General features: G+C 50.6%; 1 protein-coding gene across 5 annotated transcripts in view; it reads right to left on the bottom strand.

The window, feature by feature from the left end:
- Positions 1 to 909: 909 nt before the first annotated feature.
- SBNO1 (strawberry notch homolog 1) overlaps positions 910 to 24004 on the bottom strand; it is a 46372-nt gene continuing 23277 nt past the window's right edge. For all 5 annotated transcript variants that reach the window (XM_028528164.2, XM_036014316.1, XM_036014314.1 and 2 more), the window contains 20 exons: positions 23775 to 23928; positions 23155 to 23337; positions 22055 to 22152; positions 20072 to 20223; positions 17487 to 17684; positions 16931 to 17098; positions 16661 to 16836; positions 16095 to 16226; positions 14366 to 14501; positions 13673 to 13785; positions 13510 to 13581; positions 12987 to 13086; positions 11545 to 11619; positions 10380 to 10526; positions 10201 to 10295; positions 10016 to 10108; positions 5892 to 6029; positions 5213 to 5289; positions 3492 to 3685; positions 910 to 2432 (listed from right to left, as the gene is read on the bottom strand). In XM_028528164.2, the coding sequence (XP_028383965.1) occupies positions 2290 to 2432; positions 3492 to 3685; positions 5213 to 5289; positions 5892 to 6029; positions 10016 to 10108; positions 10201 to 10295; positions 10380 to 10526; positions 11545 to 11619; positions 12987 to 13086; positions 13510 to 13581; positions 13673 to 13785; positions 14366 to 14501; positions 16095 to 16226; positions 16661 to 16836; positions 16931 to 17098; positions 17487 to 17684; positions 20072 to 20223; positions 22055 to 22152; positions 23155 to 23337; positions 23775 to 23928 (2644 nt within the window). In that variant the 3' untranslated portion in view covers positions 910 to 2289. The remainder of the gene's footprint in view (positions 2433 to 3491; positions 3686 to 5212; positions 5290 to 5891; positions 6030 to 10015; positions 10109 to 10200; positions 10296 to 10379; positions 10527 to 11544; positions 11620 to 12986; positions 13087 to 13509; positions 13582 to 13672; positions 13786 to 14365; positions 14502 to 16094; positions 16227 to 16660; positions 16837 to 16930; positions 17099 to 17486; positions 17685 to 20071; positions 20224 to 22054; positions 22153 to 23154; positions 23338 to 23774; positions 23929 to 24004) is intronic.

Below are 24004 nucleotides of genomic sequence, written 5' to 3'. Positions count from 1 at the left end.
TGCCACCTGAGTCTACCTGAGAGTGTTCAGAGGCCTCACTTCTGGACATCACTTCTAAAGAGCCAAACAAAGCCGTCCCACCGAGAACAGGACATCCACATGCCCTCTTGTGCCAAGCAGCCAGTCCCAGAGCAAACACCACACCGAGAGCTGCAGGGCCAACTGACAGCAGGCTCGAGAGTCCTCGTGCCGACAGTGCCTACGGAAAACCACGTCCTGCTCAGGCTCACCACCCACACGGAGACAAGGGGGCAGGGCCGACGGCCTCAGAGAGCCCCCTCCGCCCCCAGCTGCCCCGGGGCGGGCAGGCTCGCCAGGCTTCCTCCCCCAGCTCCAGGTCCCTGCCGTGTGTTGCCAGTAGTCTGAAAGCAGGAAGACCCGGGAAGTTCTGCTGCAGGCGGGACAGCTCTGGTCTTGGCCGCCAGCTGGCTCTGTCGGCCCTGACAGGGGACACTGGCTGACAGTCGTACGGGTCGCTGCCTGAGCTGCAAGAACTAGACTGAGGACAGAAGTCGCATCCGCTGGGCAGAGCACGCCCAAGAACAGCGATGGCCGCTGGCCGGCCCCTTCAGGCCTCAGGGGTGAACGAACCCGCAGAGAGAAAGCCTCTGCCAAACCCGGCGCGACCGCACTGTGGGGCGCCAGACTCGGCGGTGGAGGCCGGAAGAACCCAAGAGGCAGAAGCCCTGGCTCATCACCACGCGGCGTCCACCTCCCCGGACGCCGAGGGAAGCCGAAAGGTAACGAAGGAACACGAGTGAGTCGACTGGAGAAGCACTGGAAGATCCACCACGTGACCCCGAGCAGAGGCCCCAAGCCAGGCCACGCGGAGCAGCGCCCGGGTCCTGAGGCGCCCCGGCACAGCCTGCCCCTGGGGTGCTGAGGGCCTAAACACGAGTCCACTGCTGGTTAGGGTGGTAACTTTTTATTTAACATCCACAAGATGGTGGTATCTTGCAGCTCTCGGCCAGGTTTGTACAATCTCAATTTTTCAATAGTGCAACCTGTGCAAAAAAAAAAAAAAAAAAAAGAAAAGAAAAAGAAAAAAAAAAAAGGAAACAAAAAGACCAATTGTCCCCTCACTTGTTTATAAAACATCTATTATAGGCGAAACGAAACTTACCCATATTATAGATAAGTGTCTATTCACATTTGTACATTACCATTTTTAACAGCTTGAGATAAACTCTACAATGTCTTACAACACATTAAACAATATTCAAGTTACTGGGTAACAATAACAAGAAATAAACATACAGCAGAAGCCTCAAGTGTCTCCTCGTCTACTTTACAGCTCAAGTAAGGTTTCCTTTTCGTGAGTGGCCAACAAATTAAGATACGAAGTAAAAAAAAGATGGTTTGCGAGATGGAAGCCAAGTTGTCCTCCTTTCTAAAACTACCTTAAGTTAAGGAAAATGGAACTTTGAGAAAAGCAGGCTTGTAGCCATTTCTGCAGCACTCATTAGGAATACTATTAACACATTAAAATGAACTTTTAAGAGTTTTATCACAAAAAAAAGTTTGTACTTATCACCTTAACAAGAAACCTGGGGCGGGGAGAATGGGGGGCGGGGGGCGGGGTCACAGGGTAGAAGCAATACCCAGGTATAAACGTTATAAAAATGCAGTGACCGATGCTCTACACCTACGAATGTTTCTCTCCGGCACGTCACATCTGTGTTAAGTCTTGTTTACGCATGCTCTTGGAAACATGCACTGTCAGAACAGAAACTGGAAAAGAACCTGAATGCGCGGTGTGCAACCTTTCATCGCATGCTGTAATGACCTAGTGTTCAGTAAGCGGGGAAAAGGAACCGATACGTGTTCTCTGCACTCACAGACCCGGACGCGTGCACCCGGGGGGACGCGCCCCGGCAACGGCGGGGGCGCCCTGCACTGACCCTGAGCACTGTGGGACGTTAAGTAAAGCCAGTTGGGGAAGTTCCAAGCGTTTTTTACGCCAACCGTGGTTCGCAGCCATCACCAGACGCACAGACAGACAGACGGACGGACACACGCACGCGCACCCCCCCTCCCCGCTGCTCCCCCACAGACGAGTGTGCGGGAAGTGCCACAGGCAAAGCGAAGGAAAGACACATGTGCCACCGCCGGCGCCGGCGGGGTTCAGTCCTGCCGTGTATTCCAGGTCTGTCCTCCTTCCCAAAAAATTTAACTAGAGAGAGCACAACTGAAAAAAATTATAATTCTTTGGAAACTGTCCCTGATTTTTATGCAAATGATATGCTTCGACAGCACTTCAGATACATCCATGTGGAGACCTGTCTGTTCTTAAGTGCTGCTCAAGCTGGCGATGCTCTGGGGGTGGCGCTGCTGCCAGAGCTGCTTCTGCTGGACCGCGAGCTGCTGCGACTGGTCTGAGGTGGAGAGGAGGTTGACGAGAGGAGCCACACAGTTTGCAGGGATGATCAAACCTGCCGTCAGAAACGAGACTTTTACAGGCTGCACCAGGCGCAACCACACGGCATGTTACACCGCACGGCAAATTCCACACGAGACGTGAGTGTAACAGACGAGGCCCCACACAAACAGAAACAAACACCTAACGACTGAAACGGCTCTCAGGAGAAACCCAGTTCCTCGGCGGCGGCGCCCACAAACACCCGAGCGTACACGTGCATCTTTGTATCTTCTTGGTGGAGAAACAGAAGGTCAAGTTCGTTCCAGAGTAGCTGTCGAGTGTGTGTTTTTAAAGACGATTAAAATTCAAGCTTTTGAATTGTAAACGTTGGACTCTAATTTAAATGAAATCTTGCAACCAAAAGTACTTGAGGGTCAAAACAATGTCCGTGGGTTGACCCCGGCCACGGGCACCCACCTGCAGCTGACGACACAGAGGGAGGCCGCTCCGAGGAACAGCGACGGCCCGGCGGGGGACATGCGAGCACCGGGCGGACCCCCAGGAGGCCCAGCACCGACCCTGTGGTGGGAACAGCTGGCCCTGTCCTGCAGGGCCCAGCCCACCCTCCACACCGTGGCCCCGGTGTCAGCGTGGCCCCACAACTGTAGCACGGCGGACACACGGCCCTGGGCACCAGGCCGAGCAGAGTCTTCAGGCCGGGAGCGCGCACGCCACCGTGGAGGGAGGGGGGCGAGCGGCAAGAGCAGCGCAGGTCACCTAGGACCCTGCCCCGCGGTGTCTGCTCGAAGGCTGAAGTCCTGCCCCACGCCGCAAGGACACCCACGGTGTGCCCTGCCCCACGCCGGAAGACGTGGTGAGACTCCAAGAGGAAAGAACAGGCCCGGGCCGGTCGCCCGGTCGGCCAGTGTCCGGACACGCCAAGACTGCGGGCTGAACCCGGTCAGGGCACACGAGAGGATCAACCAATGAGCACACAAATAAATAAGCAGAACACCAAAGCTATGTTTCTCTACATGCCTCCAAGCAATAAATTTTAAAAATTAAATTAACAAGAAAGGAATACAAAAAGAGGTCTTTTCCCAGAGCTCAAACAAAACCCTCTTAGACTTGCCTACGATCCGCTGTCCGTCCTCCGTCCTCAGCCGGACTATCTGCATCTTCACGTTCGTGCCGCTGACGGACGCGAGCACGCCCTCGACTTTCGTCCACACGCTCAGCACCGAGCCGCACAGCACGTAGTAGGTGCGGCAGCGGAGGCCTATCTCACACACTAGCCCCAGGCTCGCTTTTTTGCAGTTGCCACGCCTAGGAGAGATGGGGGGGGGGGGGGGGTAAGTGACACGCATACACGCACACACAAGACTCGCAAAGCCTACCCCACTTCCAGTCAGAAAACGCCCTGACATCATCTGCCTATGCCGGCCGTTTCTTAGATCGCGATGCTTTCGGCATGCTGAACTATACCCTCCAATGTAAGCTGTCACTATTGATCTTCAAAATCAGTTACTTCTGGGGCCTACCTGTAAAATGGCTTATTTACCAATTTCGATATCCATTTGAACATTTTCCATTTTAACATCCACTAGTTTACTGTGGACATTACTACATACGTTGATGTTAACTTATAAAATAATCCTGCTAGCCCTGACCAGTGTGGCTTAGTTAGCTGGGCATTATCCCACAAAGCCCAAGTCGCCTGGTTCGATTCCTGGTCAGGGCATATTGCATGGGTTTCTGGTTCAATTCCTGTCAGGGCACACAGACCAGAGGGGAAGATCAACATTTCTCTGGCACACCGAGGTTTCCCTCCCTCTTTCTCCCTTCCTTCCCCCTTCTCTAAAAATAAATAAATAAAATCCTAGAAGAAAAAAAATCCTGCCACTTATTTCTATAGTGTTAGCCAACTGGAAAAGGCTTCAACAAACAAAAAATAAAAGCACATATAAATTTATAAAGAAACCTGAAAAAAGACATCAAAGTTTTATGGTTAAAGTTATTTTCATAATTTATCAATAAAAATATCTTTCCAGTATTAACTCAAAATGAATATCCAGTATTAGGGCACTCACTTTTCTTGCTAAAACTCAAAGCAAATTTTTAGAGAGGGATTTGTAGGTTAATGTTTAAAACGTCTTATCTTAAAGAGTCTTCATAATTTCTAACAGTATTAATTACTCACAAAACAAAAACAAAAATATTGCCCACATCAAAGCAGATTCATCTAACTTCATGTATGTAAAACAGTAAGTACAAATAACATCAACACCTAGCTAAAATGCATCTGTGTATTTCTTTTCATGATGTGGGCCGGACACCCCGCTGACCAGACGGTGGGTAAGAAAACACCGACGAGCACCGAGAGCTCCGGGTATTAGAACACCCCACCCCAGCCCTGACAGAGAGACACTGCACCGGGCGTGGCGCCGCCGAGACCACGGGGCAGCCTCGGGGGCCCAGCGGCCCAGCTTTCCGGCGCTGCTAGCTACCTAAGGCACCTGTGGGGACTCCCCCAAACCCCCTAGCCTTCAGAATAAAAAACTGATTTGGGACTCAGAAAAGTCTTTTAAAAAGAGAGAGGAAAGAAAAAAGGAAAGGAAGACAAGGATGGAGCGCAGGAGGGAAAAAGTGAGTCTTGACCCTGAGAGCGACAGCTGGGCCCCCACGACCAGAGGGCACTCGGCAGCAGGAACCCGACGGCTGGAGGGGGCCGCACGGAACCGGGGCCAGCGTGCCCGCGTGCTCCCAGACACAGAGTGAGCACCCCAGAGTGAAGGCACGTTGAACTGCATTTCAGTGGCACTTGGGAAACGCAGAGAAAAGCCGAATACTAACCAATAAGCATGAGTGCAAGTGTCTGCAGATGAATTGTACTGGTCTAGCCAGTGAACCAGGGCGTCGTCCGAGACCACCTGTGAAAGGAAGGAAGAAACACCACAGAATCAGCATGCGGCACACGAACTGGCTGCCTCTCCGGTGGCGAAGCCAGCCTCGAACCCCATCTACGCAGAGCCTGGCCCCTGCTACTCCTGGTGCACCTGAGCACCACTCGTCAGGCCCCGCCGCGAGGAGCCGTTTCTCCAAGAGCTGGCCTCATGAAAACCGTCCCCTAGTGACCGTGACTAGAAGAGGGGCAGAAGGTGGCACCAACAGTAAAATAATAACTGAGAGTAACGTCAGGAAAAACATCTAGAAATCGTTGCAGTTTATATTCAAATCGAGCTGTCCCCCTCTAAAAATAAGTAAAATCTTAAAAAAGATAACTTCTAATTTTACTGAAAACTTTTTTCTGACAGCACAAGCTATTTCAAATAATCTAACAGGTTTCTTAAAAGTAGGTAACATTAAAACAGGGATACTAATATAACAAAACTTGAAAATTTTTTTTCTGAAAACAATTTTCTAGTAATCAAATATGAAATAATTATGTATAAATCTAAAGTTTTTCTAGAGGTAGTTTTGATGTTATTATAAAATGAATACTTATAAATAGAGCATACAAATGAAAAAATACCTTCTTATATTTCTTCTTTAGATCAGCATAAATCTCTAATTTCAGCTGTTTCCCAGTATTTGGTCTGTAAACTAAGAAGAGCTTCTTTTTGGGGTTCACTTCTTTAACCAAGATGGCGGTTTTCTTGTTGTTCCTTATCTATGGACAGAAGTGAGAACGCGTGAGAGCCGGTTACCGCGCACGGTGAGGCCCGCCGGTTCCGGTGCCAGCCCCGCGGCACACGCTGGGGTGTCAAACACGTGCGGTGGGCACGGAGCCGGCACGGCGAGCACGGCCGAGTGCCGGAGCGAGGCTGTGGGACCGGACTCCGAGGGGGCCGGGGATGAAGGCCGGGGGCCCGGACGGCCTCCAGGGTGCTGATTCGGGTGAGCTCTGCCAGCACCGGGGCGCAAGTGCCCGGCTCACAGCCCACACACACGGCCCTGGGCCGTGAGGCAGGAGTCAGACGGTGGGCGCGAAGGGTGTGCAGAGGAAAACTCTCCGACCCCTGCCATCCGTCTGAGCTTTCTCACAGTAACCTTCCTCTCCTTCAAGGCACAGTGACACACAGCCTCCAGAGTAGCGACTTGGATCGCCCACGTCCTCTTAGCCCCTCTCCCGGCAGGGTGCACCTGCCACGGGGGGGGGGGGGGGGGGGGGGGGTGCCCCGCGCCGGGGAAGCCAGGCGCCGGCCGCGCACGACGGGAGCGTGTGCGCCAAGCGGACGAGGAGGACGCGCCGGCCCAGCGGGGGAGCGTCCGTGCACGCGTCTTGAGAGCCGGGCTCGCGGGAGAGACCCTCAGGGGAGGGGTTACAGGAAGTTGCATTTAACTCAAGGAAAAGTGTGGTTGGAAAGTTAGTACCTCCTTTCAAGAGTAGCGAACAATGACTAAGCAATAACCTCTGGAGAAAAACTGGAGGAAAAAGCAAAGTTTCAAAATAAAGGCGTCTTTCAAGCCTCTCAACAACATGAACATTTTGCCGAACAACTAAGTTTTTAAGGTCATTCTCACACTGATAAAACTAAAAGACTTACTGTTTTACTTTTCACAGATATTAAAGTTCCTTAGTCTTTTACTTGTTCAAATGATCCGAAACATTATTTATGTGATTCTGCAAAGTCTACAAAAACGATGATTAAGGTGAAAGTTACATTTTCCATTTTTTTAATCAGCTGACGTAAAACGCTCGATCAACTTAAACCGAAAGCACAATGTTTCCAGCAAGCACCAGCGAGACCTGACCTGGCGGTGTCCAGTCCACGCCCTGCCCCCGCCACCCATCACAGGGCAGAGGAGAGAGCAGTGACCGGACTCGGATGCCCTGGTGCTGACACGCGGGAGGGGAAGAGCCCGTGAGGGGGCTCCCTGACTGCTGTGGGGGTCGGCGTCAAAGAGCCGCGCCTCCCTGGAGCAGCGCCCTCTCCAGGGCCGCCCCCCGGCCGCCTGGCCGCCCACGGGAAGGAACCCAGGTGGAGGTCACCACACCCTTTCACTTAAGAAGGCTGGGCATCAGCTCGTTCATTGAAATCTACCGATGTTTTCAACTCTAGCAATAATTTCAAATGAGAAACAAAACCAACATGCTATGTGGACCAATTAACATCCCATCTGAGGGAGAAATACGGATAAAACCTGGTGAATTGTATCAGCGTCCTGGCTGTGATATTACACTGTAGTTTTGTAGGCTGTTACCACTAGGGAAACTGTTCCACAAGGAACTTCTCTGTATCACTTATAACCTCACATGAACCCACAATGATCTAAGTAAGATTTTCAAGCAAACCAACCCAACTAGGAACCGGATCCAGGTAAAGGGCTTCCGCACGTGGGTCAGGGACCAGTAAACCAGGCCTGGGGACCGAACCTGGCCTGCAGCCCCGGAGTCCAACAGTACAAAACAGGGAAGAAAGGGATGGGGGGAGCGAGGGGAGAAAACAACAAGCAGAGACCACACGCGGCCCGCAAACCCTGAAACTGTCCTCCCTGTCTCTTCAGCGAGTCACGCGGGGCCCCGGCTCCCCACGGGTCCTCTGCGGCCTGGTCCCGCCTGCGGCGTCCGCACGGATGCTCTGCTCTGGGGAGCAGGACTGCACACCAGGTCTCCGTTTACAACGGGCCCCTCCGCAAACATTTACACATAAACAGCACGAGGGGCCCGTCCACACCCCGGGATGTGACTCAGTCGCAAAAGCGGGACGGAGTTCTGCAACAGGCCACAGAGCGGAGACCCGTGAACCCACCATGCTGAGCGAGAGAAGACGCAGAAGGACAAAGACCGCGTGACCCTGCTCAGACATGGAGCCGCACAGAGACGGCAGGTGGACTCCAGGTTCCTGGGGCTCTGGGGAAGGGGCGGGGGGCTCATTGTTTAATGGGTGTACTCGGTTTGGGATGATGGAAAGTTCTGGAAATAGTGGGGATGGTTGTACAACACACTGTGAACATAATTAATGCCACTTATAGTTAAAATGGCAAATTTTACACATACTTTACAACAATGTAAAAAATAATGTAATATATGAAAAATCATATAACTATACAGTGAATGGATGAGTTGTATGGTATATATATGAATTATATCTCAATAAAGCTGTTAAAAAACAAAGATCAAAATAAGAAAAAATAACATATTAGAAACAAAGATCTAATGTATGGTTAGAAAAAGGTCCTGATAAAAGGAGAAATTCACGAAAACAGAGTACTAAAAACTGTGCAAATGAAAAGAATTCAGAAAATTTTCTCACATGAAAATTTAAAACCACATATTTAAAGAGTATGTCACATACCCTAAGAATACTGACCAAGAATGAGTAATAGCAGCATATACTCTAGCAAGATCACAAAACTTTCAAGAGGGGACATTTTGGGCATGGTGGCCAGAAAAACCCCCAAACAAAAACCTTAACTAAAAAAGAAAAGCAGCCCTGGCTGGTGTGGCTCAGTGGACTGAGTGCTGGCCTGTGAACCAAAGGATCACTGGTTCGATTCCCAGTCAGGGCACAGGCCTGGGCTACGGGCCAGGTCCCCAGCAGGGGGCACATGAGAGGCAACCACACACTGATGTTTCTCTCCCTCTGGTTCTCCCTCCCTTCCCCTCTGCCTAAAAATAAAATAAACAAAACTTTGAAAAAAGAAAAAAGCAAATCAGAACACCATCAAACTCGACAGCACTTCCGTCAGAGCCAGCAGCAGCACACTGAAGAGGAGGAATTCGGGGGAAGGACACAGGCACCGCAGACCCACAGACTGCAGGCCCTCAGACCGGCTCCCGGGCACAAAGACACAAGCCCGGCCTGCAGAGCCCCGGGAGCCCAGCCCCCGCGGGCGGCCCCCTGGAGGGCCTGCTGCAGAAGGGGCCTCCCCAAACTTGGCGACCGCAGAAAGTGTCACCAAAGGACTAGTGGGGGGGGGGCTGAATGTGAGTCACTCCCTGCAGAGCTGAGACACAACGGCTACAGGGCGCACCGCGTCACTGCCATGCACTGACAACGCACAAAGGACACGACTATTTTTAAGGAGAGAGAATGGGAGAAATATGCAAGAAAAAGTAATTAAAAAGTTTTATTTTCAGGATCACCGTGTCACAGAACCCATAACATTTCACCGCTGTGTGTGCCCTCGAGGGCACGGAGTGTTAGTACAGGAGAAAGAAGACACAGATAAAGAGCTGAGAGTAACCCCCACACCCCCCAGTCTGGAACAGAACAGAGGAACTCGGGGCCTGTACCAGGCGTGCACGTGTGCGTGCTCAGGTCAGAATGTAACCACCCCCCGGCCCCACATTTTCCTCTCCCTGGCTCGTTCCACAGGCAAACACTAAACAAAAGAGTGTAAGTACACTAATAACTGAGAAAGAACCTTTAAGACATGAAGCATCACTAGGACTAAACAAGATTAGTACATGTGGGGAAAAAGGTCAAGTTTACAAAGACTATGTAATAACTCAAAAACTCAATCTACCAATCTCTCTCCACACAGTCCATGGAAGCTTACGCACGTGAACAGTCACAATCACAGAGGTAAGTGACCAAACCGTGGGAAGTTAAACACCACTGGAAAATGGGAACGAAACGAGCCGAGAACCCCGGTGTCGGCGGTGGAAACTGTGTCTGGAGGGTTCGCCCTCAAGGGGACGCGTCTCACCTGCAGGGACAAGTAGAAGCCGTCGTCTGGTCCTGTCAGCTCGGCCCAGATCCTGGTGGCCTCCTCCCAGGACATTCCCCTCTCCACGCTAATCTGTCCGAGAAACAGCGACACTGAAATGCCACTCCCTTCTATGAGCGCCCACCGGGGACGGCACCCGGGCGTCGTCTGACTGTGACACTCACTGTGTACAGCTCCACGTGACCAGACGTCGAGTATCCCGGAGTGAGAAACTTCTTAACGTCACTTTTCCTCACTTTCTCATCTCCAGAGCCAAGATCTTGAATAAGAAAAAGCAACACATGAATGTAAAAAGAACATTTTAATAGGAATACACGTGATGGCTAAAAAGCTTCCCACTCACCTAAGATCCCCATGTCGTATCTTCCGTTTTTTTTGGCATTCTGCACGACGGCGGTGAGCGTGTCTGCAAAGTACTGGAAGAGCGCGTTCTGCTGATGCACCTCCATGCCCAAGATCCTGTTTAAGAATTTCCCGATGTTGTTGTAATCTGCAACGACGAGGTTACATGAAAGGCTTAATGGGCACAATGGGCAATTGAACTGTGTCCATCAAAGCTTAGTCCAAAGCCTCCCTTGCTCCTGTGAAGTCTTCCGCCCCAACTTGGGCGCTGCTCCCAGAACAGCCCCCGTCTGACCACGTCCGCCTCCAGCGCTCAGCTCGCCCACAGCACGCGCTCCAGGGCCTGGTGGGCCGGGCTTCTGCACCTCCAGCTCCTGCGACTGAACTCAGTCTGACGTGAGCATGTCTGTTCTCCAGCATTAAGTCTCCGCTAGTCCAGTTTCGAATGCTACAAGTCGGTGAAGCTCAGGTCTGGCTGCACAATTAGAATGTTTTGGAACTTTGAAAGGTAACCCACTGTCTGAGCTCCAGCCTGGATTTCACTTTTTTTAAAAGCTTCACAGCTGCCCTGACCAGTATCACTCCGTGGGTCGGGCACTGTCTCAAAGCAGAATGTTGCAGGCCAGGTCCCCAGTCCAGGGCATGCGAGAAACAACCAACTGATGCTCCTCTCTCAAATTGATGTTTCTCTCCCTTTTTCTCCCTCCTTCCCCTTCTCTAAAAATAAATAAAATCTATTTAAAAATATGTAAGTAGCCCTGGAGGGCAGGGCTCAGTGATTCCCAGTCGGGGCACACGCCTGGGTTGCAAACCAGGCCCCTAGTAGGGGCGTGCGAGAGGCAACCACACACTGATGTTTCTCTGCCTCTCTTCCTCCCCCCTCCCCTCTCTCTAAAAACAAATAACATCTTTGAACGATAAGTAAATAAATAAATACGTGCGCCACAGCCGACCGTATGGGCCACCGCGGCGAGCACTGCCGCTCTTCAGACGGAAGGCGAACCTCTCTCGGTAACCAGACCAGAAAGAAGCCACCCAGGGTGCTCTGGGAGCGCTCGGTAAGAAGGGGTGGAGAACCGGGACCTCAGGCTGACAAAGGCGTAAAGGACAACACGGGCCTCACCGACACAGCACCAGCTGCGCGAGAGTGCAGCCAGCCCCGTTACCTTTATCCAGAGTGAGGATTCCCGAGCGGTCCTCCACATTGATCAGGCCGACTCCTATCAGTCCCTGTCGGACATCTGGAAGAAAGCAAACCCGTGAAAACCTGACAGCCCAGTCCGCTGCCACCTGGCCGACCAGAGCAGACCGGGCTCCGGCACCGGCAGCCCAGCACCGGCAGCAGTGGCTCAGCGGGTTGAGCCCCAGCCTGCAACCAAAAGGTCTCTCCGGTTTGACTGCTGGCCATGTCCCCACGGGGCGCATGCAAGAGGCAATTGATCGATACTTCTCTCCCTTTCCCCCTCCTTTTAAAATAAAATCTAAAAACAAAAAGAAAAAGAACAGGACAGCCCATGTATCTCCCACAGCTCGTATCAGCTGAACTAAGTGGAACCCGCAGTCCCCACAGGCCCCCAGGCACTCCAACATCTGACTCAGGCCTCACAATGCGCTTTGTTATTTCATAAAAACGGCTCATCTTTCCAAAAGCACTCTTTGGCAGTGAAGATCCCTGGCCACGCAGCTGTCACCCATGGAATTTACACCATTCTGAACATGCAGCAGAATACCACCTTACATAACTGTGTAAATAAGGACAGAAACAGGCTTCCTTCCTACACGTGACCCACCAGTGTTCACAAGGTGACGCCCCCCAAAGCAACGTGTGTGTAGTCAGCATTTTCTGAGTCGCATTATTCAGAGGGCAGTTTGTGGAGCTTTAACAAATAATGCCCGCATCTTATGAAACAAGCGAGAGGAAAGAATCAAGAGGAGGCACGGAGACATCTTATTCACGCTTCCGTGTGGCAAGCGAGCCCTCTGCTGCACACTCGAAACTGCTTGGATTCTATGGTAACCATTACGGGGCAAAGGGTCTCTACAAAACCTCCTCCTTTTGAGAACTCATTTTATCCCCCAAAATTACCAGTAGAGGGTGAGGCAAAAGTTAACAGCTGCTCGCATGGAAAATACTACAATTAAAGAAAAAACTCTGAGTCCTGGCTGGGTAGCTCAATTGGTTAGATCATCGTCACGAGACACCAACGTTGCAGGTTTGATTCCCGGTCAGGGCACATACAAGAATCAGGCCACGAATGCAACAATGAGTGGACCAACAAATTGATTTCTCTTTAGCTCCCTCTTGTCCTCCAAAATCAATTTAAAAATTTTTGAAAATTTATCTAACAAAATGACTTTCCTTTATTAATCTAGTCGTAACATGCAGTATACTGTCAAGGGCTAAAGCACTTCATTTGAATGGAATTTAATAGATGTATTGCATATTGTAATTGGTCAACACAGGTGTCTACTAACCTTTAATTTCTGAATTTTATGCAATGGATGGTCAAAGAAAACTAAAAACTAAAGCAACACTACACATTCAAATGAATTTTAATACCACTACCAGTACTCATTTCCCTTTGTTGTGATTATTTTAAGAAGTTACCTTTAAAGAATTCTCCAGGGTAGTCTGGAGGTGGTGATACCATAGGAGAATCTAGGTTTACAATGGATTTCATGACAATTTCTAATGCATTTCTTCCATACTGCAATAAAACCAAAAACAAAACCAGTTTTAACATTTGGGTACTATTCAATCATATGACCAACTGAACAGTATAAAAACAATTATTATAACAAAGATTCAAAAACAATAGGACTAAATTATCTTTACACATATTTTGTACTGAGTGCTTGCTTAATTTACACCTTTGCACACAGCATTCAGTGAGTAACTTCACTTCCAGGAACTCACACCTGATTCATTCACAAAATGTATTCTAGTCCCATTTTCCAACAGCAGTAAGACTGTACTGCGGAGTTGATCCCTAAAGACCCAACTGATACGTGAAACCCTGTCTGACTGGGTATGGGGAACCACAATTTTACAGCAAAACCCTACGAGGAGGCGGTTTCCAATTGTAAACGGGCCCCACACGGTTTCGGAGAAGCTGAAATCCGAGCTGTACCTTATTATCGAAGTTGAACCTGCTCAGGTCTCTGGACTCTGTCGCTCTCCGGTCGCCGTGAGTGAGTGCCCCCTGCCGAAACACAGGGCCTCCAGTCAAGGAGACAGAAGCCAGGCGCCCCCCCACCGTCCTGCACACACAGCCACACAGCTCGGCGACTCACCAAACTCTCAAGTCTTTTAGCAACAATAGATGCGAATCTTTGTTCTCCTGCCAGTTCAGAAATCAGAAAGACATATTCGGGCGCAGTGACTTGGTTTGATCTGTGAGTTCGTCCTGTAACAACATTGACAAAAAATCAGCCTGTGTTCACCAGAGAGAATTCTGAGATCAGTTCCTAGAATTTAACACGAAGACGGTATCCAGACACCCTGAAACAAGAGGAAAAACACAAGACCGGCCAACGCCACATGCATGTATTGTTGCTACCCCGCTGCAGTGAACCATGGTGTCGCTGACGCACACATCTCCTTTGGACTCTCTCCCAAGTCTTGTGCGCGATCACAGGGTACCAGGAGCATGGAGACGGGAGGGAGGGACCAGTGCCGGGCCCCCCGAGAAGGCCCCCAGGGCTGAAAAGGACGTGAGTGCACCCCACGCGGGTCTGTGACGAGGGTGCCTGAGAGCCCTGTTCCGGCACAAGCCCTGTGGAAGCCCACTGCCGCCTGTTTCCGTTTCCAGATACAGGTCTGAGTCCACGAAGGACTCGCCACTGTGAGGCACACGCACACCAGAAGCACCTCCAGAACCTGCATCTGTCCAGTTTTGGGGCATCTGACGTCAGTCACAGACTCGGACGTGCACGGCTGCCCAAGGGCGCCCCCGCCCGCGGGGGAAACTCGGCGCGGGGACTCACCGAACTGCTGGATCGCCCTGTCGGCGCTCCAGGGCAGCTCCAGCGTCATGTGGACCCTTCGCCTTTGGTTTTTGGCCCTCCGGTCCGCTTGCAGCGAGATGCCTGAGCTGGCAGCTTCTGATATGATGGCAATGTTCTGTACCAAACGTAAGAGGGAAAAGATTGTCTCTGCACAAAGACAAACACAGATGCACCCTGACAAAAGTCCTTAGGTCAAAGACTGGGGGTCTGCGCCGGCCACTCTTCTCTTCTTCCTAAATTACGAGCCCCCAGTTTCAGCTGAATGCACAGCTGCCCAGAATCAGGATTACGTTTCCCAGTCTCCCTCGCAGATTACGGTGGACACACTCCAGCCAGCAGGTCGTAGTGATGTGAACAAGGTTCAGAAAAGGTCCTTAAAATGGACAACACGCCCTTCCCCTCGCCTCTCCTCCCTGCTGGCCGAGCTGCAGAGTGTAATGAAGGACTCTCAAACAGCCGTCTCATCGGGGGAGACTTGGAAACGGCGACCCGCACATTAAAGCACGAGACAGAAAAGGCCTCCTCTCCAAGCCGCCACGCCGGCCGTCTGCCACTCAGGACAACGTGCACAGGAGAGAACGACCTTCCGCCTTGACTAAGTCGGTACGACTGGGTTTTCTGGCACCTAATAGCCAAAATTAGCTCCAGTGAACACAATTCCTAATGCACAGGGGCAAACTCATGAAACAAAGACAAAATAACAGATACCACGTCTATTTAGATCCTGTATAATATATAACGTGAGCTTTTAAATATATTTGAAACACAATTTTGACAACTCTGTCATCTACTTCCTAGTTGCAAAGCAGAAAAATCAATGCAAACTGCAGGTAGACACAGGTGATTTCCTCCCCCCCCCCCCCCCCCCCATGCAGACTGCGACACGGCACTGAGTGGTGCTGCCTGTTTTTTAAAAACCTCATCAGCAAATACTCAGAGCAACTCCAACTCGACAGAAGGAGAAGAACTGAGCGCTGAGCAAGGAGTCTCAACCCCAAGTCACCCAGAGCCCACAAAGCTAACACAACACGACTGGGCAACAACAGCAGCAACCAAGCCAAAGGACCCTGGTCCCCCGGGCCCACTGCACACACGCCCAGATGCAGAATCAGACGGGGCGGGGGGTGGCATCACACACGGCCCCTAGGGTGACCGAGAGAATGCAGCATTCTAACAGTTGCTCGGGTTCAAGACTGCAAAGCCCTCCGAAGCCACCACGAACCACATCGAATTCTGTGCACAGCACAGAACACTTATTACGTTCATCTTAGGAGAAAATAAAGTATGTAAGTGTTCAGTGGTTGTGTGTAATTATTTCAAAATATAGAATGCAACATTCGACAGGTGTAATTTATATTAAAAGAAAAAGAACCTTCCAAAGACTAATTTAAAGGTCTGAAAGTACGGGCAATGTTCTTATCATCGAAGAATGTCCAGCCCTGGCTGGTAGAGCTCAGTGGATCAAGAGCCGGCCTGTGAACTGAAAGGGCACCAGTTCGATTCCCAGTCAGGGCACGTGCCTTGGTTGTGGGCCAGGTCCCCTGGGGGCAGGGAGGTGCATGGAAGAAGCATCCACACATCGATGTTTCTCTCCTTCTCTTTCTCCCTCCCTTCCCCTCTGTCTAAAAATAAATACGATCTTCAAAAAATTAAAAAGCACCCCCCCCCAAAAAAAGGTGGGGGTGGGGGGAATCCCAGAAAGGCATACCTTATCTCCATCCATAAACCTTTGTTTCTCCGTGATATTTAGTATTTCCACAGGGACATCAAGTTCAGATCTTGACTCGTAGGAAATGCTTCCGTCATCGTTGCTCACGACCCTCCCCTTGCGGCCAGTCATCTGCAGAGCCAGATGGATGGTGCCCTTACCTCCACGGTGCCGGGGCCTCGGCCCCGGGCCCTCACTGGGGGACCCAGTGCGGCTGAAGGGCCGACGCGCCCCGTGCACCTGCGCTGTGCCAGGCACCGCAGGAGACGGGCACCGCAACATGGTCCCTGGTTCTGGAAAGTTCCGGTGCCAGTGAAGGCAGCAGACGTGTGGCAACAGCCCCAGCGGCCACCTGGCAGGTGCAGGGACTGACACAAGCGTCTCGGAGCAGACACTCGGATACCCAGGGCTCTGGGACGAGGACTGGAGCAGAGCAAGGCTGCTGAGATCCGAGAGTAAACTAGACAGACCCTTATGGGATACCCAAAACACCGCTCACTCTACAGGGTTTCACAAACAGCAAAAACGAGCAGAACAAGACACACCCCTGCTGAAGTCCTGTTTACCTCAGCAACGTTCTCGGGGCCGCCCAGTTCGTCAATAAGTTCATCCAGGGTGTTGGGGGGCAGGTCCTCGGCTAATTTTTCTAGTTTGTCGAGTAGGTCCTTCTTCATCTGCTGGGCCCTTTCCACGGCATCCTGACTTGTTACGAGGCTGTTGTTACTGTTGGTGTTACTGTTAGCTAGATAAAGACACACTGGTTACAAACCGGTACGGAGCTCGCTCATTCCGTGTAAGAGCACATCTCGTGGACAAGGAAGCGTGCCCACGGGTACCTGGCGCGCTGTTGGGAGCAGGCGAGATCACCGGTGTGGACGAGAAACTGGGTCGCTTAGAGCCAAGACCTGATGCTAGTAAGGCACTTTGAATGGAATCTGGATCTATGCTCTTCTTTCTTTTTTTGTCTTTGTTTTTCTTGTGGTCTTTTCTGATTAACCAAGGATCTGAAAGGTAAGAAAAGCTATGTCGGACCATTTGTTGAAACAAGCAGAGAACCATCAAAGGGAAACAATTACTGGATTTCTCTGTATTGCTGGCTGGTAGCCTGCAACTGCCCGCCGACCCCGTGGCCCGCTCCGCCCGCACGCCGCGAGGGACACCCAGTGCAGTCGGGGGTCTGATGAGGTCGGAAGTCCCTGCGCTGCCCCGAGGGCGTCACCTCCCCGAGCGAGCACAGCCTCCGTCAGACAGACCAGAGGCTGCAACCCGTGTAACAACCTGCACGTCGCGGAAGAGGAAGCACCTGAGAATGCACAGAAGCAGCCGCCCCCCGTCCCCCCCCCCCCCGTCTCCCCCGTCCCCCCCTCGCGGGCTGCTGGGCCTGCTGCTCACCGTCCTCGTCGTCCTCACTGGACTCGTCCCGGAAGGGGTTGAAGTCGTCGTCGTCCCCCGAGCTCATGTTTTTGGAGCTCTCGTAGTCACTCTCCTCGCGGTCGGAGGCGTCGGACTCGCTCGCGCTGTCGTCGGAGCTGCTCCCAGTCAGGCCGCCCGCTCTCCGCGCCTTCTTGGCTTCTCGCGGCGTCTCCTCACCTGCCCGCGGAGCCCGGGGGAACGAGAGAGTCAGCCCAGCGCAGGGCTCTAGGGCCCCGGAAGGTCACTCAGGCCGGCGCACCCAGGGCTCTAGGACCCGGGAAGGGACCGCGAGCTCCTCAGTTGGTTCAAAGGAGACCGGCAGGAGGACAGCATTTATGTAAGTATGCAACAACAAGTAAAATTCACAAATAAGCGCTAACATTTTGAACTTTCATAGAAGTTGGGTCACGTTCAATTATTCTGAAGAAATTAAAGACATAAATACAAACTCAAAACTGCCTCCAAGTGTGCCAGTTTCAAAATAAATTCAGAAGAAATCGAACAATCAGGATCTCTGCCACCGTCACAGTTTAACTATCAGGCTGAGAGACAAGATCTAACCAATTATAGAGTTTTGCAGAATACTTTAAAAATATCAATAAATATGTCCTTGGGCGAGCATATTTAAAACAAAAACAAAAAACCTGTGAAAAAAGAACCTCAAAAAAAAAAAGATGATTTTATGGAATACAGCTGACCCTAACAGCATGGGTTTGAACTACTCGGGCCCACTTACACGCAGATTTTTCTCAATAATTACTGTAAATGTATTTTCTCTTTCTACGACTTGAATAACATTTCTTTTTCTCTAGCTTAGTTTACTGTCAGAACACAGTATATAATACACACGGCACAGAAAACGTGTGTTTACTGACTCTGTTACCGACGGGCTTCCAACCGACAACAGGGCACACGGAGAACAGACTGACAGCTGCCAGAGGGAGGGAGGAGGGGCTGGGCGTGGGCCAAGGGGCCAGGCAAAACCCGAGAGCAAGCCGACCTCCTGTCCAGCAGGGGGACTGCCCGAGGGAAGCGGGTGGGGAAGCGAGAGCGCGGGAAAGCGGGGATACACGGTGATGGAAGAGGACTCGACTGGGTTGGTGAACACACAGCACAACACGCACATGAGGTGTTACAGGATCGCTCCCCTGAAACCTGTGATCTTATGAACCAGTGTCACCTCAATAAATCCAATGTAAAGACAGGCTCTTTAGTAGTTAGGTTTCGGGGGATTCAAAAGGGGCAGAGGCTTTGACTGCACAGGAAGTTGGAGACCTGCATTCTTGTGTTGTTCAAGGGTCAACTGCACAAAAAATGGATAAAACTGCATTTCTAGCCCTGTCCGGTGTGGCTCAGTGGATTAAGTGCTGGCCTGCGAACCAAAGGGTCACAGGTTCAATTCCCAGTCAGGGCACATTCCTGGGATGCAGGCCAGGTGCCCAGCAGGGGGGGTTGCGAGAGGCAACCACACATGGATGTTTCTCTCCTGGTCTTTCTTCCTCCCTTCCCATCTCTCTAAAAATAAATAAAATCTTTTTTTTTTTTTTAAAGTTCACATATTTAAGATGCCACTAATCCTAAGACATTACTTTTTGTGCCAATAAGGTTAAAAAAAAAAACAACAAAAAAACACTGCCGGCTATACTATAACCACCACCCAGTTCCGGGCGTATGGAAAGTGTGAACAACGTCCTTCTTAGAATGAACGAACTCAGGCCCAAGCGCCGCGCACTGGGTTTACAGCACACTGCACCACGCGCCTCACGGTGTCATCCTCACTATGAACAGAGACAGGCTGAAAAGCTAGCCTCTCAGACGCAGTAAGCACCTGCGCACAAACCGCAGTCTGAGCTGCTATGGAAGGTCTAACACACGTGGGCCAGTGCACTCCTGGGGATGAGAAAACAGACGAGCAGCGGCCTCTCTGACAAGGATGTGAAGACACACGGGAACGCGGGCTGACGACAGGAAGGCCCGGGTTTGGGTTCCCACGTACCCCACCACTGGCTGTACGAACAGGGAAAACTCCGCAACCCCTCCGTCCTCCTGTGCCTTGAGTTCCTGTTTGCAACACTGAAAACCACTGGTGGCGGGTACGGCTCCGTGGACTGAGTGCTGGCCGACCCGTGAACGGACAGGGCACCCCTTCCATTCCGGGTCAGGGCACAGGCCTGGGTTGTGGGCCAGGTCCCAGTTGGGAGCAAGCGAGAGGTAACCAACAGATGTTTCTCTCCCTTTCTTTCTCCCTTCTTACCCCTCTCTCTCTCTGAAAACAGGTAAGTCTTTTAAAACATAATTTTAAAAAAAGCTGAAAAACGAAGACCCGCTCTTTCACGTGGATGCCTCGTGTGGCTGGTGTTCAACACCGTGCCCTGCACCATTCGAACGTCTCCAGCTCGGACTCGAGACGGCCTTCTCGTGCACTCGGAATTGCACGGGCAACGGTGAAGACACGCAGCCGCTCGCCGGTTCAGGGCAGGCAGTCGAGTCCGGAGGTAAATCACCTTCAAAGTGCTCAAATCTATGCTATTTTCAACAACGTAAACAAACCAACCACCACCCACCTTTGCGCTTCTTTATTTTCTTTTCTTTACAAGGACTATCTCGCGGCGAGCTGCTGTTGCTCGGCGCCGTGAGGTCGATCCCCAGCAGACTGTAGAGCTTCTTCCTGTCCGGGGCGGGGAAGTGCTTCTCGATGAGCGACTGCAGCACCCCTCTGTTTGCGGGGGGAGGGGGAGAGGGATGGGAGCGGCTCAGTTTGTAAGTAACTTGTTACGTATAAAACCTCACTACGATACTTCTTAAAAATCAGTGCTTTGCTCAATCTTACAAAATGTTGATTATCCAACTCAAATGAACTTTAATAATCAAAGGGAAAGTGCAATATAACGTAAGCTGAGCCACATAGGCAGCTCGCACACTCTTTAGTAGCTCCGTATTAAAAAGTAAACCGCTGACACCGTTTTAACAACGCTGTAGGTAGCTCAGGTTGCTTCGGCGTGTGGTCAGGGCGCTGTCTCACGCTGTTTCGCCTGCAGTCTCTGAGCCCTGCTGCGCGTGTTACTGTGCTCACAGCGCTCCCACAAGCGGCTCAGTCGCCCCATGTGCCTAGTGGCTATCACGTTAGGTGCGGCAGTGCTAGGCTCACAAGGACAGAAAAGCACAGATTAGCAGGGGCCTGTTTAGCTTTTAAAAGCAGTTTTTATTTGTATCTTAAACGGAGCCACTTGAATGTATTCCCTAAGGGAAGACATAGTATGGCGGAAAATCATTTTGCTAATTTTACTACCAGAATTACAACAGGCGATGCAAACAAACAGAAAAACAATACCAAAATTTTTTTAAGAACTCATTTTTTACTGTCTTATGACTGCTTGCAAACATTAGAGCTCACTAAACTGAGGCAAAGTAAACTTGTCTGTCAGCGGTTTCACAATCACTGAAGCTGTGATCCCCAATGCACAAGCGTGACCCTGACACGGGCCCGAGGCCCAGCTGTCACAGGTGCCCGCCCACGAGGCGCAGGGCAGACAGACCCCGAGCCCCCCTCGGCGCAGACCCCGAGGACACCACTGTCAGGACGCCCCGCATCTCAGCGCTGCTGTGGTCTCCAGCAGACACACTTACGTGTCCACACAGAACGGAAAAACTAACATCAGAAAAACTTAAAAAGAGAATATAGATGAATCAAAATATTTTGCCTCCAGGAAATGCCAACATTTAAACTAATCCAAGTCAGGGATTTTCAACCAAGGTGCCACAAAAAATTTTAAAATGCGCAATACCTGACTATTTCATCAGGGGCATGAACTCCTTTTCCCTTAGACTGCCAAACAAAAAAATGACAACAGGCGACACAACAATAGGTGTCCTGCGCAAATGAATCAAAATTATACATATTTTTGTCAGATCAAGAAAAAATACTATGGGGGGACCCAAAAATATCCTGGAATTGTCCTCTGGAGAGCGGGTCCCCTTGCAGTACAGGGTTCCCTATTGAGTGTTTTAGGAACCCATTTGCATCAGTGCACCAGCTGGCGTTGTTGTGAGAGGCTGCATTCGGATTCAGCGAATTTTTTTTGAAGTCCATTTCATGGTAGGTGACTTATGTGCACACCCACCCACACGGTGCTGAATGTTCAGCAGTTTTTAAACAAAAACAACATGCCCCAATGCCCCACGTCCCTATTCACCCCATCCCACTCTGAGAAATTCCTCCTCCCCAATGAAAAAAGCCCTCAGAGGTGTGGAAGAGAAACAAACAGCAAAGCACTAAAAAGCATCAAACTCCACGAGTTCAAAAACTGTTTTGGGGGGGGGGGTTCTCAGTAGGTGTATCGTACCAAATGGAGAGTACTTTCAAGGTGACTGAAATTTAAACGTGGTAAATACACAATTATTTATAAATAAATTATGGGTTTATTTGGGTCCCCCCTTGTATAATAGTTTTTGGTATACTGCGAAATTCTAGTAATTAGTTTATGTGTTCCATGAGATAAAGAAGGTGGAAAATCACTCAGCAAACACTCAAAACCAGAACACATTACTTGGCAGTTGAAACGAAGTCATTCAGCTCCCCGCCACCCTCTTCCAAGGCCTCTAGGGTCCTGGCTTCTCCTGTCGACTGCAGGCCGATGACCACGCACTGGGGAAGAAGAAAATGACACACAATTTTATGTGGCACTTATACACAAACACGTGCATGTGGCTATTTAAAGACATTTTAAATATTTAAAAAAAAGATTTCAAATAAAAATGACCATCATTGTGCAGGTGTGCTCACTTAGACCAGGTATATTTGAGAGATGCTTTGTGTGCAAACTTAGCTAGGAAAACGGGATCACAGCATGGACGTGGCTGCAGCCCCTGCCCCCGTTTCTGTGTGCTTCAAGTAGAGACACACTCATCGAAAAGAAAAATAAAAAACCTTGAGAAGTACATATCCATGCCCTGGCCAGGTAGCTCTCTGTTGGTTAGAGCGTTGGCCCAATAAACTAAGGTTTTGGGTTCGATCCTGACACGGGCACGGTGAGAAGCAACCAATGAATGCGTGAATAAGCAAAACAACATCAATGTCTCTCTCTCCCCTGCTCTGTTCCAATCCCTCTTAAAATATGTATATATATCACATATCACATACCTATCTCCCCGCATGTTATCGCTGGTTTTACCTGTGTATGACCAAAATACAGTCATGTGCCCTGGCTGGTGTGGCTCAGTGGACTGAGCGCCGGCCGGCCTGCGGACCAAAGGGTCACCAATTCGGTTCCCAGTCAGGGCACAGGCCTGGGTTGGGGGCCAGGTCCCTGGTGGGGACTCATGAGAGGCAACCACACACTGGTGTTTCTCTCCCTCTCTGTCGCCTTCTCTTCCCCTCTCTAAAAATAAGTAAACAAAACCTTGAAAAAATATGGTCATGTTTACTTTTTTACATTTTTTGAGCTATCAAAATTCTTTATGACCAGGCACTGCTTCCATTACTTTAAAAACCATCTCTTACGGGTTTAACCACGTTACTAGTTTGGCAACTACCCTTCAGAAACAGGCCTGACAAGCAGAAAGCCCCAACACCCAGGAGACGGAAAGAACCCCCCCCCCCCCACACACACAACCGGAGAACGCTCTCCCGCCGCGCGGCCCGACCCACCTTCCCGTTCTTGATCTCCTCGCGAGCCAGCTGCACGACCCGCTTCACCTTGGACGCTATGCACAGGTACTTGAAGAAGCGCTGGTGCGCCGACCAGAACTGCCCCCACATGGACTTCTTCATGCGCTGCTCAGCGTCGATCAGGTCCGCCGCCTGCTGGAACCGCTCCCTGGCGACCACCCACTGGGGAAGCACGACCGGCGCCTCAGGGTGCGTCCCGGAGGAGCGAGTGCGGGCGCGTAAGCTAGCTCCGACAGAACAGTGCTGAGGGCGGGACCACTTAACATCGACTGAACGAAGCACAACCAGTAACTCGGGATCCTTAACAGCTTTTTCCTCGATGCTTACACACAGCTGTCCCAAAATTCTTATTAACTAACGTAGGCATTTTAGGAAATAATGACATTGTGACTTTTGAAATTATGCAACTAAAACAATGACTTTTATAAATTAGCAAAGAGAAGGCTTTGAGTATGAGAAAAAGAAGAAGCTGGCGGTTTACCTGTTGTTTTCTAGCGGAAACGTACTCTTGCGGGCTGACCCACATTACACTGAACAAAACTAACAGAAACATTAGCGGGTGCGTTAAAAATAGTAGGAATTAAGAAAAACATTCTTACCAGCTTGACTGCTTTGTTATACATTTTTACATAGCTCTGAGAGAGAAGAACTTCCTCAATTTTGAAGGTTACTCCAGTAAAGCTCAGCTGTCGAGCAATATACATTCCTCTAAGCTTCATATCCATAGCAACTATTTCCATGGCACCGACACCTCTGAATAAAATTAAAACACACACAGTTAACGCTCATTAAATACGGCAGGGCTTTACCAGACGTGGGAGAGGGCCCG

This window comes from Phyllostomus discolor, chromosome 13 (genome assembly GCF_004126475.2).
Source record: "Phyllostomus discolor isolate MPI-MPIP mPhyDis1 chromosome 13, mPhyDis1.pri.v3, whole genome shotgun sequence".
NCBI lineage: Eukaryota > Metazoa > Chordata > Mammalia > Chiroptera > Phyllostomidae > Phyllostomus > Phyllostomus discolor.
This window is presented reverse-complemented; position numbering and strand designations above follow the sequence as displayed.